Source organism: Pinus tabuliformis, chromosome 6, assembly GCF_031772625.1.
Source record: "Pinus tabuliformis cultivar Carrire ecotype Pingquan chromosome 6, CPIR1, whole genome shotgun sequence".
NCBI lineage: Eukaryota > Viridiplantae > Streptophyta > Pinopsida > Pinales > Pinaceae > Pinus > Pinus tabuliformis.
In genome coordinates this window covers 1,135,985,273-1,135,998,144 of record NC_142292.1, presented here as the reverse complement: position 1 = coordinate 1,135,998,144, position 12,872 = coordinate 1,135,985,273, and the positions used below count along the sequence as shown (strand labels likewise).

Here is a 12,872-nt window from a genome sequence, read left to right as displayed (position 1 = left end):
ACAGATCAATACGCCAATATTGGTGATGTGGTTAAAACCCTAAAAGAGGGAAACAGTCCACGGCCTAAGCCAACGTGGCCACTTCAGGCAATTTATTAATAAAAGAAAGAAAATTTACATAATCTTCTCTCATGAACGGTTACCCTACAAATGACCCTCCATGCTCTTTAAATAGAGATCATGAACCAATCGGGTGTTAAGCAACGGATCAGGTGTCGGTAATACCCAGGAGAGAATGAATTGTCGGATCACTTCATGTCTAGAACATATCATGACCATCGGATCGTAAGTTACAAATGTACATAGTAAAGAAACACACTTTACCTAACTCTACACTAGACCAAGTTGTACTTAACTATTTCTTATGTGTCGGGATATCCTAACATCCCCCCTTAAGAACAACTTGGGATAGGATTGAATGATGTATAAATATGACACAATAGGAGAAGGAAGGAGGAATTAGAGCCTATCCCCCCTTAGTGACAACTTCCTGAACTCCAACCATAAATCGAAGCCTCTGTGAGAGCCTTTGTAAAGATGTCTGCAACTTGATCATCGGTTGAACAATATTGCACTTCAAGAACATGGTCATGAATGAGCTTTCCGATGAAGTGCATGTGTAGTTCAATGTTTTTGCTGCACTGATGTTGGACTAGATCTTTACATAGTTGAATGGCACTTTGATTATCACACCAAAGTGTAGTCAGATGTTGCTGCTGAAAACCAAACTCTGACAGGATCTAACGAAGCCACGGGGCTTCCTTACTAGCTTCTACGACGCCATGATACTCTGCTTCTACTAAAGAAAGAGAAATGGCACTTTGTTTCTTGCAATCCCATGTAATAGGTCCAGAACCAAGAGTGAAGACCTAACCTACAGTAGACTTCCGATCATCAGGGTCACCTGCACAATCGGAATCAGTGAAACCAATCAATAGAGAAGATGCTTTTGCACTGTAATGAATCCTAAACTGAATTGTACCTCAAACATAATGAAGTATTATTTTAGCTTCTTTCCAATGAATTCAATGTGGGTTTTGCATAAACCGAGCAATAAGGCCAACAACAAAGGAAAGGTTAGGACGAGTATGGGTCAGATACAAAATTTTTCCTACAAGCTGACGGTATAAGGTAGCATCAACTTTAGGGGAAGTACAAGTGACTGAAAGTTTGGCTCCAGACTGAAAGGGTGAAGGGGATGGCTTACAATCTTCCATGTGAAAGTGGCATAGAATATCACAGGAATACTTGGACTGGGAAATGGAAATACCTTCCTTGGATTGCAATACTTGAAGACCAAGAAAATAATGCAAGTGTCCTAAGTCTGTCATTTCAAACTTATTTTTAAGGCTAGAATTCACATGGTTTATAAGGTTGGGATCACTACCAGTAAGGATAAGATCATCAACATAAAGAACAAGAATGATAAGAGACTTACCCACTTTCTTGGTGTAGACAGTATTGTCGGAATGACACCTAGAAAAGCCAGTATCTAAAAGAAAGCTATCCATTTTGGCATACCAAGCCCGAAGGGCTTGCTTGAGACCATAAAGGGATTTCTTAAGCCAGCATACAAGGCTGAAGTCTATTTGTATATAGCCAGGAGGTTGTTCCATATAGATTTCTTCATGCAAGGCCCCATGCAAGAAGTTAGATTTAACATCCATCTAATGGACTTCCCATTTGAAAGAGGCAGCAAGGGAAAGAACAAGGTAGATAGAGTTCATTTTGGAAACAGGGGAGAAGGTTTCAGTAGAGTCAATGCCTTCAATTTGTGAAAAAACCTTAGCAACAAGACAAGCTTTATGTTTATAACCTTTCCATCTATTCCAAACTTGGTTCTTTAAACCCATTTGCATCTAACGAGGTTTCATCCCTTTGGAGAGGAACAAGATCCCACATATCTTTTTCCAATAATGAATGATATTCTTCATTCATAGCTACATCCCAATCTAGATGGCCTGAAGCTTCTAGGATCATAATTCGTTGAAGCTTGAGCCAGTAAAGAAGAGGCTCTATTGAACTGAGAAAGTGTGCGTCGTTGATCTATAGGATCACCTGCAAGAGCACCTGCTACATCCCGAGTAGCACAAACCCATTTTGGAAGCTGAGGAGATGAAGGAGGATCCTGAGAAGGTCGGGGAGGATTGTCATCCTCGATGTCATCATCTGAAGAAGAAATATTTTTAGAAGTAGAAGGGATAGAGAGAGGTGGCACATTTGCCAAACTAGGCTCATAAGCCGATATATTTTCAGCAAACTTTACATCTCTTCTAATGATAACGTTTTTGCACTTAAGTGGAATAAGTTTATATCCTTTGACATCTTCAGAATATCCAACAAAAATACATTTTTCACTCCTAGGTTCTAAAGCTTTATGTTTCTCATCTAGAGTATGTGCCCATGCTTCACTTCAAAAAACACGAAAGTGACTTACATCTGGTTTAATTGAGCTCCATGCTTCTTCTGGAGTAATATTCTTTAAAACCTTAGTAGGAGTGTGATTTACTATGTAATTTTCATAATTAATTGCTTCTGCCCAAAAATTAAGACCAAGTCCTTCAGATTGAATCATACAACTAGCCATTTCCTTTAAGGTGCGATTCTTCCTTTCAGCTACACCATTTTGTTGTGGAGTATATGGAATAGTATGTTGCAATTGAATTCCATGCTCAGTGCAAAAGTTGATGAATTTGTTGTTGACATATTCTCTGCCATTATCAAATCTTAACTTAATAATTTCATGTCCAGATTCTTTCTCAATAAAGACCTTAAAGGCCAAGAACGTGTTAAATACTTCACTCTTGAGTTTTAAGAAGTTTACCCAAGTGCGTCTGGAGAAATCATCAATGAAAGTTAAGAAATACTTGTAGCCAGAGAATGAAACAACTGGAAGTGGACCACATAAATCACTATGCACAAGAGGCACGTTTTTACCAAGAGGCATGCCAAGAGGCACGTTGAGGCATGCCAAGAGGCACGTTTTTTAAAACTATCCTGATGATGTTTTCTGAGTACACATCCAAAACAAACACCATATCTGCAAGATACCATAGGAAGACCTGTCACCATATTTTCTTTACATAGATTTTGAATGGAGCGATAGTTTAAGTGACCAAATCGCTCATGCCAAAGTTTGCTCACTTCATCATTATGAGCAACAAATACTGAGGGAAGAGTTGATGACCCAAAGTTGTTAAACTTATACAACCTTGTAGAATCATCAGCAATGCTAGTAGCTAAAATCTGTTTAGGATCTCTTAGGTCCTTAATTACAACATCGTGAGGTGAAAATTCAATGGTTTTACCTTCACCTGAATAAGGTTGGAACACATAATACATTATTAAATTGACCATTGTCTAGATGAAAAGTTCCAATCCTTACAACACTAAGAGATCTATCAACACAAACATATATATTTTTGGTGTTATAATCAAATAAAGAAGAAAACATGGCTTTGTTTTTGTCCATGTGATAAGGATCTCCAGAATCAATGAGCCACTCATGAGAATGAGAAGAAGAAGACACATTTAGTGCATAACCAGACCGAGATGCTTGACAACCACATGCAGAAAGTGCTATTCCTAAAGATGAAGTTGAATTTGAAGAGTGTTCCAAATGGATGTTATGCTTCTTCATTGTTGCTTCCAAGGCATCCATCTTATTAAAGCATTTGGATTCTAAGTGGCCATCTCGATTACAAAAGTGGTAATGTCTATCAGTCTTCTTCCCTTTGTTTTTATTTGCCTTATCATTTTTTTGAAATGATTTTTTATTTTGAGACTGAAATTGCTTAAGACCCTTGTTTGGTTTAGGACCATTCTTTTTAGGATACTACTTCTTAGGATTCTTTGAATTTGGTTATTGCTGGGCGGCTAAGGCTTTCTTAGAAGAGTTTCCAAGATTAAGAAGACCAAGATGTAAGAGTTTTTCTTGTTCTCTTATTAAAGAATCACAAAAGGCATCAAAAGAGGGGGACTTGTAGTCTTGTCCTTGAGAAATAAATTCTTCTCTAGTAGATTGGAAGGTGGAAACAAACACAAAGTAGGTTGGTCCCAACTTAGTAAGAATGGAACAAATAAGGCTACCATCTTCTTTCTTAACCTTAACACCTTCCAAGAGAAGTCTAAGGGTCTTGAACTTGGACAAAAAATCTTCAATGGAAGAAAAATTATTCGGGTCCAACGTAAGCAACTCATTTTCAAGTTGATGGGATCTAATTTCATTTTTAATTCCGAAAACTTTAGTGAGTTGTTTCATTGCTTCATTAGGGGTATCAAGTTCTGTGATATGGAATCTAAGTTCTGGAGAAATAGACATCCTTATCAACCCACATTCTTGATCTTGCCTATTTTCCCATTTGGCTGCCTTATCTTCATCTTTAGGTTTAGTTTCTTGGCCTGAGGCTATTCTATAAAGACCTTTACTTCTAATTAAATCCACAATGTAGGACCACCATTGGAAGTAGTTGGTGTTGTTAAGAATAACTTGGCATGGACTTTTCATTTTAACAGAAATTGAAGCTGTAGATGTTGAAACTAAGTGTTCCAATGGAAATATCTTGAAAAATTAGGCTGATTAAAAAAAAACGGCTTCTGAATAAAGAAGTTATGGCTTTTTGAAGAAAAGTTGTTGAAGATGCCGACGAAGTGCGTGAATGTGTAGAAGTGAATGATAATGTTATATTTAAAAAAAATCTCTCCCCCCCACCCCCCGACCCCCCTCCTCCTCCTCCTCCTCCTCCTCCTCCTTCCAAAGTTAATCTAATTATCTCACTTTAAAAAATATTTTATGTGACCTACTTTTGTAAATAAGTGAAAGTCACTTTTACAATGGTACTTTATGAGCTACTCACTAAATTGTAACTTAAATAAAAGATAAAGAGACTTTAGAATTATAAGTGACTCACTTTTTATAATGGATGAGAACACTTTTACATAAAGTAACTTTAAAACATAAGTTACATGTGCTTTTTGAAAAAGTAACTCAACAAAAAGAAAGACTTGAACCCAATACCTTTATTCTCATAAAGCAACTTTGGACCAAGTGAGCTAGTTTAAAAGGTTAGTAGTTTTTGGAAAATAGGAAGGGATTGTTTTTTTTTTAAGCCACTAAAGCTTTGGGGTGCGCGCTTACTCAAGAAAGCTATTTTTTCCTACAAAACAAAAAAACACACAACCCAACACAAACATACAAAAAAAACCAAACCTTATGGCTTGAAGTTATCTTTTGCCGGAAACCAAATATTTTCCTCAATATTTCTGATTTTCCAAGATCACATTAAGGCACAGCGGAAAAGAGCATACGCATGAGAAAAATCCTTCATTTCTGTTTCTAATTTGCCCAGATCACACAGAGTCCATACGCAGAAATGAAAAGTATAAATTCGGTAATAAAAAAAACAGAGAGCTAGATAAACCGAAAATAAAAACAGACAGATGAATAACTAAAACTACAAATAAACACTATATACCTCCAGATCTTAAGAATGACGTAGCTAGGGCTACCAGAAACCTTTTCGCGTGAAACATAACATGTTCCTCACTAGAACAAATTCTCCTAACACAATAAAGTAGTCCTCTCAGCCTGAAAGCGGTCAAAAACAATGGATCTAGGAAATGACAGTCGGATGCAGTTGTACCATCTTTCGATTTGGATCATCAACGGATGCGGCCCTCAAATAGCCCTGATACAGTGTAGGAATTTACTGGGGAATATCCTCATATATAACACCAAAAGACATTGCTCACAAATGGATCATAGATCAATACACCAATATTCTTGACGTGGTTAAAACCCTCAAAGAGGGTGTTGCTGGGAAAAGTATCTATTCAGAACGCCCCTATCCCACTCTAAGGTGTGACAGTGCCTTAGCAACAAACAAGGAAAACTGCTTGAGTATTCTTCTTTATGAAATGTAAATGAAGAGGAAGGATGTAACTAACCTGTGTCTTTCGCTAGTTTGTTGATCCAATCGCTCTTCCCTTTGTTCGCTTCCCACTGCCTGCTCCCTTACTAGCCCAGCTTCACTAAATTCCTACAAGATCACAGAAGAGAGAAACTACACGAAGATATAGATTTACATTCATAAAAAGCTCAGGATCAGATTAAGCTAAACATGCAAATATAACAAAACATCACTAATATACAAGCATGTAGAAGAAACTCAAATAGTTTTATTAATATGATAAGAAAGTCCAAGAGGAGATACAACCAAGTGAGTACCGATCCAGCATCTACCTCCCAGCAAAGGAATCCCTTCCTCACCTCCAACAAAGCATAAATCACCCAATGTACTAATCTCAATCTCAAACCAACAGCAATTCTCTGCAAAGTACAAAATTCCAGCCTCTAGATCTCTGGGATGAGGGATCCATATATAGATGTAAGCAGAGAGGATGAGTCAGCTTATGTTTTGACTTGTGGCTTCTCTCTGTCAGTTCTTGCTTCCACTTGGAGACTGAGAGCCTCTTACTCATCACTGGTCGAATTCAGTGAGGCAAGTGTCATTGGAGAAGATTCTGGAAGCTTCCATTGTCTCTCCACCTCGTTGAATGACTTTGCCACTTGTCATTTCCCGCTCAACGCACCTGGGTAGTGCATTCAAGTGCGTTGCAACGTACCTAGCCAGTGTATTTGGGTGCTTTGCAACGCATGCAGCTAGTGGAGCTTCTGAATTGATCCTGATTTGACTAGTTTTGAGCAGTTTCTGGTGGAGAACTTCTGGGAGAAGTTGTCATTGGTTGACCTTGTTCCTTTAGGGGCAGGAACAACACTTTTAAGGACTTTGGATCCCTTGGATTATGGACATTTCATGCTTAGAGCTGTAAGGCACAAACATGTCTATAACAGAGGGAAACAGTCCACGGCCTGAGCCAACACAGCCACTTTAGGAAATTTATTAATAAAAGAAAGAAAATTTGCATAAGCTTCTCTCATGGATGGTTACCCTACAAATGACCCTCCATGCTCTTTAAATAGAGATCATAGACCAATCAGATGGTAAGCCACGGATCAAATGTCGGTAATACCGAGGAGAGAATGAATTTTCACATCACTTCATGTCTAGAACATATCATGACCGTCAAATTGTAAGTTACAAATGTACATAGTAAAGAAACACACTTTATCTAACTCTACACTAGACCAAGTTACACTTAACTGTTTCCTATGTGTCGGAATATCCTAACATGCCAAAACTAGCTCAAAAATAAATTGAAGTGGTGTTGGACAGGAGAATGACCAAGAAGACGAGAGGGAAAGGATATTTTGAATACATGGTTAAATAGAGAGATCAACTAGTAAAAGTTGTCAGTTGGATGACAGTGGCGGAAATCCCTATAAGCCATGATATTAGCTTGAAAGCCCAAATTAGGATGAGGAGGGGATTGTTTTCAAATCGAACACTAATAGAATAGTGAAAAGATTCCTTTCAAGGGGGGGAATGATCAGACTGTTGTTTGTTTTCTTATCTATTCATGTTCAATTTATTCCTACCTTCAACTATTTTGTAATTTGGTTTAACTTGGTCTTGCTTTAACTATTTTGTAATTTGGTTTAACTTAGTCTTGCTTTAACTATTTTGTAATTTGGTTTAACTTGGTCTTGTGTGTGTGATTAATTTATTTTGAAGTAATAGAGTCTCCAATCCAATGACATGATGATTTGGAGCATCGAGTAACCTTTGACAGGGTTGAAACATGCGTGGGAGAAGGGAGGAATCTATGGTTTGAGGTGAGGAGCCAAGCGACAAACTCTTAAGGGGTCATTTGGAGTTGAACGTAGAGAGCCTATAGAAGCATCCCCATCAACCTACCTCTATTCCCTTATATCGGTCATCGAGAGACCGAGTTCCAATTCATCACCAAAAAACCCACCAACACAACCTACAACCGGTGGGCGAAACTGTGAGTTGTGGGCCAAACTAACGACGATTTTCTCGTCACTTCCCCTATCATCGGCCATCGAGTGACCATGATTCCACTTACACGTGAGGAGACGCCAAGACCCGAGCCATCACTTGACCATAAATCTATTGAATTTCTTTTCTCATTCCATTCCAGGTATTTTTAGCAAAAAAATGGTTAAACTCTTGCACATTTTACAGATTATTGAGATTATTAAGAAAGGATGTTTTAATCAATAACATGATGCATTTCTTCGACGACAATATATTATAATATGAATCACATTAATAAGTGTTTAATCCATTATTTTGATACAAGGTTTAGACATAACTTTATATACTTTGTAGATATACATTATACTCTTTGCTAAATTCAATTATACATATAAATTATATATATATGAGATAAATTATTATTAAAAAATAAATAAATTATATATATATATGAATGATAAATTATTATTAAAAAATAAATCAAATTTTATTATTACAATTATGCAAAGTGATTACTTTTTTTCCATAAAAATAACAATATTTACAAAGTTCCATTGGTTGAAGTTTGAAGACTTAACCTTATAATAGTGTAATGATAAAATTTCTTACAAGAATATATTTACACATCTCCTTACAAGGTTAAAGCTAGCACAAATAAGGTGGTTCCTACTTTAACTACGTGGTGAGATGATGGGTGGAGTAAAGAAATAAGCTTGTGGTGAGGTTAAAGCTAGCACAAATGAGGTGGTTCCTACTTTAACTACGTGGTGAGATGATGGGTGGAGTAAAGAAATAAGCTTGTGGTGAGATGATGGGTGGAGTAAAGAAATAAGCTTGAAACGAAATAGGAAAGGAATTTGTCCTATATAAGGACAACATCATGCTATACAGTGTATTTTGGTAAGTGGGGTTTATACATATTCAATAACACCTTAAAATAAATTACTTAGGTTATATCTATTATATAATAAAAAGGACACTTTAATCTATTCATTGAAATTAAAAAAAAAAAAAAAAAGTGATTTATTCATTAAAACTATAAGGACAACATCCATGGTATGTGGGTTTTATACAATTTTAATAATACCTTCAATAAAATGTTTATATGTATAATAAAAATACACTTTGATCTATTCATTAAAACTACATATTTTTATCAAACACAATTTCATTCATACGCAGACTTTGCTTCTTGCAGTTTTCATTGAAATTATGTATATTAAATAGTCTTACTTTTATTAGTCTCTGCCCTAGGCAGCATGGACTATTGTAATCGATATGCTTTGGGATATGAGCCATTTGCAGGACTAAAAATGCTTTTAACCAAAGTCTCTTTGTATATGTTGCCATTCACCTTTAGCTGAACCTATTAAACACTGAAATGGTTTCTTATTAGCCAATCAAGCATTCAAGGGTCTTATTTTGCCTGCCTCTCCCCAAGGCGAAGAAGCACATATTGTACCAAAAACTTACCTTAAAAATGCATACTATCAAGTCTTTTTCCATAATCTATCAAATCATTTTTTATGGGATAAATTACACTTGCTGCCAAGTTGCCACCACGTTGCCACGAGTTTTCACTTGTTGCCACCATGTTGCCACGAGTTTTCACTTGCTGCCACGCTCATAATCATGCAATGTTGCCACTTGCATGGAACAAAATATGCAATTGGTTAGCTGTCATAAATCCAAGTGGAGTTCAGAATGGAACATGAGTGGAAAATCATATTGCATGTTCTGCAGAACGGAGTAGTCTAACCAGGCGGAAGAATGGCCCGGTTTCCGTCACTACCCGGAAAAACCTCCGGCTCCGGTCACCGGCAATTCCTCCACCGTCCGCGGCCTCTGCCCAGCTCCGCCACCCTCCGCATTAATGTGGACGACTGACAGGTTCCTGACAGACATTCCAATTTTCGGATTTCCATCGCGTCTTGCCGGGAAGTTAATTCATCATATTCACCTGCGAAAGGGGACGGACGGGCTCAAGATCAGAAACGGAGTAGTCTACCCAGGCGGAAGAATGGCCCGGTTTCCGTCACCACCCGGAAAAACCTCCAGCTTCCGGCCACCGGCAATTCCTCCACCGTCTGCGGCCTTTGCCCAGCTCCGCCACCCTCCGCATTAATGTGGACGACTGACAAGTTTTTGACAGACATTCCGATTTTCGGATTTCCATCGCGTCTTGTCGGGAAGTTAATTCATCATATTCACCTGCGAAAGGGGACGGACGGGCTCAAGATCAGAAACTCTTTGCCGGGAAGTTAATTCACCATATTCACCTGCAAAAGGGGACGAACGGGCTCAAGATCAGAAACTCGTTACATACAGGAGCACGGCCATGGCAGCTGGAGGGCTCTGCCGCAGAAAGCTGGTGATTAGGAATTTATATTTAGTGCTAGAACTTGCAAGAAATTCTCTGTATTTTTGTTTTTTTGGGTAGTTTTCATGGGGTGATTTTTATGCAGGGTTGCTGAGATGCGGGAAGAGCTGCAGATTGCGTTGGGCTTACTATCTAAGGCCAGATATCAAGTGGGGAAAGTTCACTGTGCAGAAGAGCAGACTATTATTCACCTTCATGAGCTACTGGGAAACAGGTCAGTTGGCCTGACAAACAAAACAACGTTGGATGAATTAGCTTTTTGTATCTTGATTCTGTCACTTGTGCACTGCACTGAGAGCTGATCTTGATTATAATGTGACAGGTGGTCCGCCATTGCTACTCACCTTCCCAAGCGAACCGACAATGAAATCAAGAACTACTGCAATACCCACCTGAAGAAGCGCTTGCTGCAGATGGGAATCGACCCCATGACGCACAAGCCCAAAGCCGAATCGATTATGGCACCTGGTGTTCAGTCGTCCAATGGGTTCTCGAATCTGAGTCATACGGCGCAGTGGGAGAGCGCGCGCCTGGAAGCCGAATCGAGGCTGGGGCGCGAGTCCAAGCTCAGGGCCAGGGGCCTCTGGTTTGCCCAGTTGAGAAACGTTAATGCAAGCTCAGATTTATTCAGCCGATTGCAGAGAGCCAGTCCAGGGCTCGAATCCGATAGAGAGGAATCAAAGATTCCCGGGTTGAGCTCTGTTCTGGGCTTTGATTGTATGAAAATGACACAGAAATGGGACAAGTTCCAGGATTCGAGGTCGGGAACCAAGTTAGACCAGTGCAATTTGTCAGCCTTGGGAGGTTCACTGGGAGTTATAGTCCACTGGAGAATGAGGAACGAGCTAGTAAGACGAGCTATTTGGGCCTTCTGCAACAAGCTATGTGCCATGCTGGAATATTTTATATTCTATGTCAGTTTAGACCTGAATGTCTGTGAAATCTCAACTCTCTTTGAATTGTTGGATTTCATAGAAACCATATAAATGGTTTTGTAATTAAATTGGATTGTTTGAAATTTACTGATTAATTTGGTTTTGTAATTATATGAAATAGCCTGAAATTTACTGATTAATGAATTATTGTCCAGAGAAACCCTGTTATTATCACCTCAGGCTTTGGGTTTTTTGTTAGCATGGTGGGATGTATTATGTGATATATTAGTTTTGGAATCCAATGTGTGTTGCTTTAAAACCTTTTATGAAGCATTGGATTTCATTATTTGAAACTCAAGGACAAATATGAAGTCTTGTCTAAAGAAAAACTTGTTATTTCCCCTCATTATCCTTTTAGTTCTCTTGTTAATCTGTGTATTATATATCTTGCCTTGAAATTTAACCATTTCATTTTACAATTACTAACATCACTTTTTATAATTTTTTGAAAGTTGAAGAATTCAATTGGTTATTTGGCAGTGGCTTGGCTTTGCTTTGCGTCTGTATAATTTTAAGAATGTTCCATTTTCAAAACCTTGAATTTAATTACAAAACCATTTATATGGTCTATATGAAATCCAACAATTCAAAAAGTGTTGAGATTTCACAGACATTCAGGTCTAAACTGACATAGAATATAAAATATTCAAGCATGGCACATAGCTTGTTGCAGAAGGCCCAAATAGCTCGTCTTACTAGCTCGTTCCTCATTCTCCAGTGGACTATAACTCCCAGTGAACCTCCCAAGGCTGACAAATTGCACTGGTCTAACTTGGTTCCCGACCTCGAATCCTGGAACTTGTCCCATTTCTGTGTCATTTTCATACAATCAAAGCCCAGAACAGAGCTCAACCCGGGAATCTTTGATTCCTCTCTATCGGATTCGAACCCTGGACTGGCTCTCTGCAATCGGCTGAATAAATCTGAGCTCGCATTAACGTTTCTCAACTGGGCAAACCAGAGGCCCCTGGCCCTGAGCTTGGACTCGCGCCCCAGCCTCGATTCGGCTTCCAGGCGCGCGCTCTCCCACTGCGCCGTATGACTCAGATTCGAGAACCCATTGGACGACTGAACACCAGGTGCCATAATCGATTCGGCTTTGGGCTTGTGCGTCATGGGGTCGATTCCCATCTGCAGCAAGCGCTTCTTCAGGTGGGTATTGCAGTAGTTCTTGATTTCATTGTCGGTTCGCTTGGGAAGGTGAGTAGCAATGGCGGACCACCTGTCACATTATAATCAAGATCAGCTCTCAGTGCAGTGCACAGGTGACAGAATCAAGATACAAAAAACTAATTCATCCAACGTTGTTTTGTTTGTCAGGCCAACTGACCTGTTTCCCAGTAGCGCATGAAGGTGAATAATAGTCTGCTCTTCTGCACAGTGAACTTTCCCCGCTTGATATCTGGCCTTAGATAGTAAGCCCAACGCAATCTGCAGCTCTTCCCGCATCTCAGCAACCCTGCATAAAAATCACCCCATGAAAACTACCCAAAAAAACAAAAATACAGAGAATTTCTTGCAAGTTCTAGCACTAAATATAAATTCCTAATCACCAGCTTTCTGCGGCAGAGCCCTCCAGCTGCCATGGCCGTGCTCCTGTATGTAACGAGTTTCTGATCTTGAGCCCGTCCGTCCCCTTTCGCAGGTGAATATGGT

At 39.0% G+C, this 12,872-nt stretch overlaps 1 protein-coding gene and 1 pseudogene across 2 annotated transcripts; one reads left to right on the top strand and one right to left on the bottom strand.

Annotated features, from left to right (window-relative positions):
- The first annotated feature begins 10,058 nt into the window (after window positions 1–10,058).
- LOC149262876 (transcription factor MYB93-like) lies at window positions 10,059–11,355 on the top strand. The gene is made up of 2 exons (XM_089386641.1): window positions 10,059–10,495; window positions 10,604–11,355. The coding sequence occupies exons 1-2, from the start codon at window positions 10,377–10,379 to the stop codon at window positions 11,265–11,267; spliced, it is 783 nt and encodes a 260-aa protein (XP_089242767.1). The 5' UTR covers window positions 10,059–10,376; the 3' UTR covers window positions 11,268–11,355.
- Window positions 11,356–11,820: 465 nt separating this feature from the next.
- On the bottom strand, window positions 11,821–12,872 carry LOC149262875 (transcription factor MYB106 pseudogene; annotated as a pseudogene). Its single transcript, XR_016248678.1, has 3 exons — window positions 12,770–12,872; window positions 12,547–12,675; window positions 11,821–12,438 (listed from the first exon to the last, which is right to left on the bottom strand). The product of XR_016248678.1 is annotated as a transcription factor MYB106 pseudogene (transcript).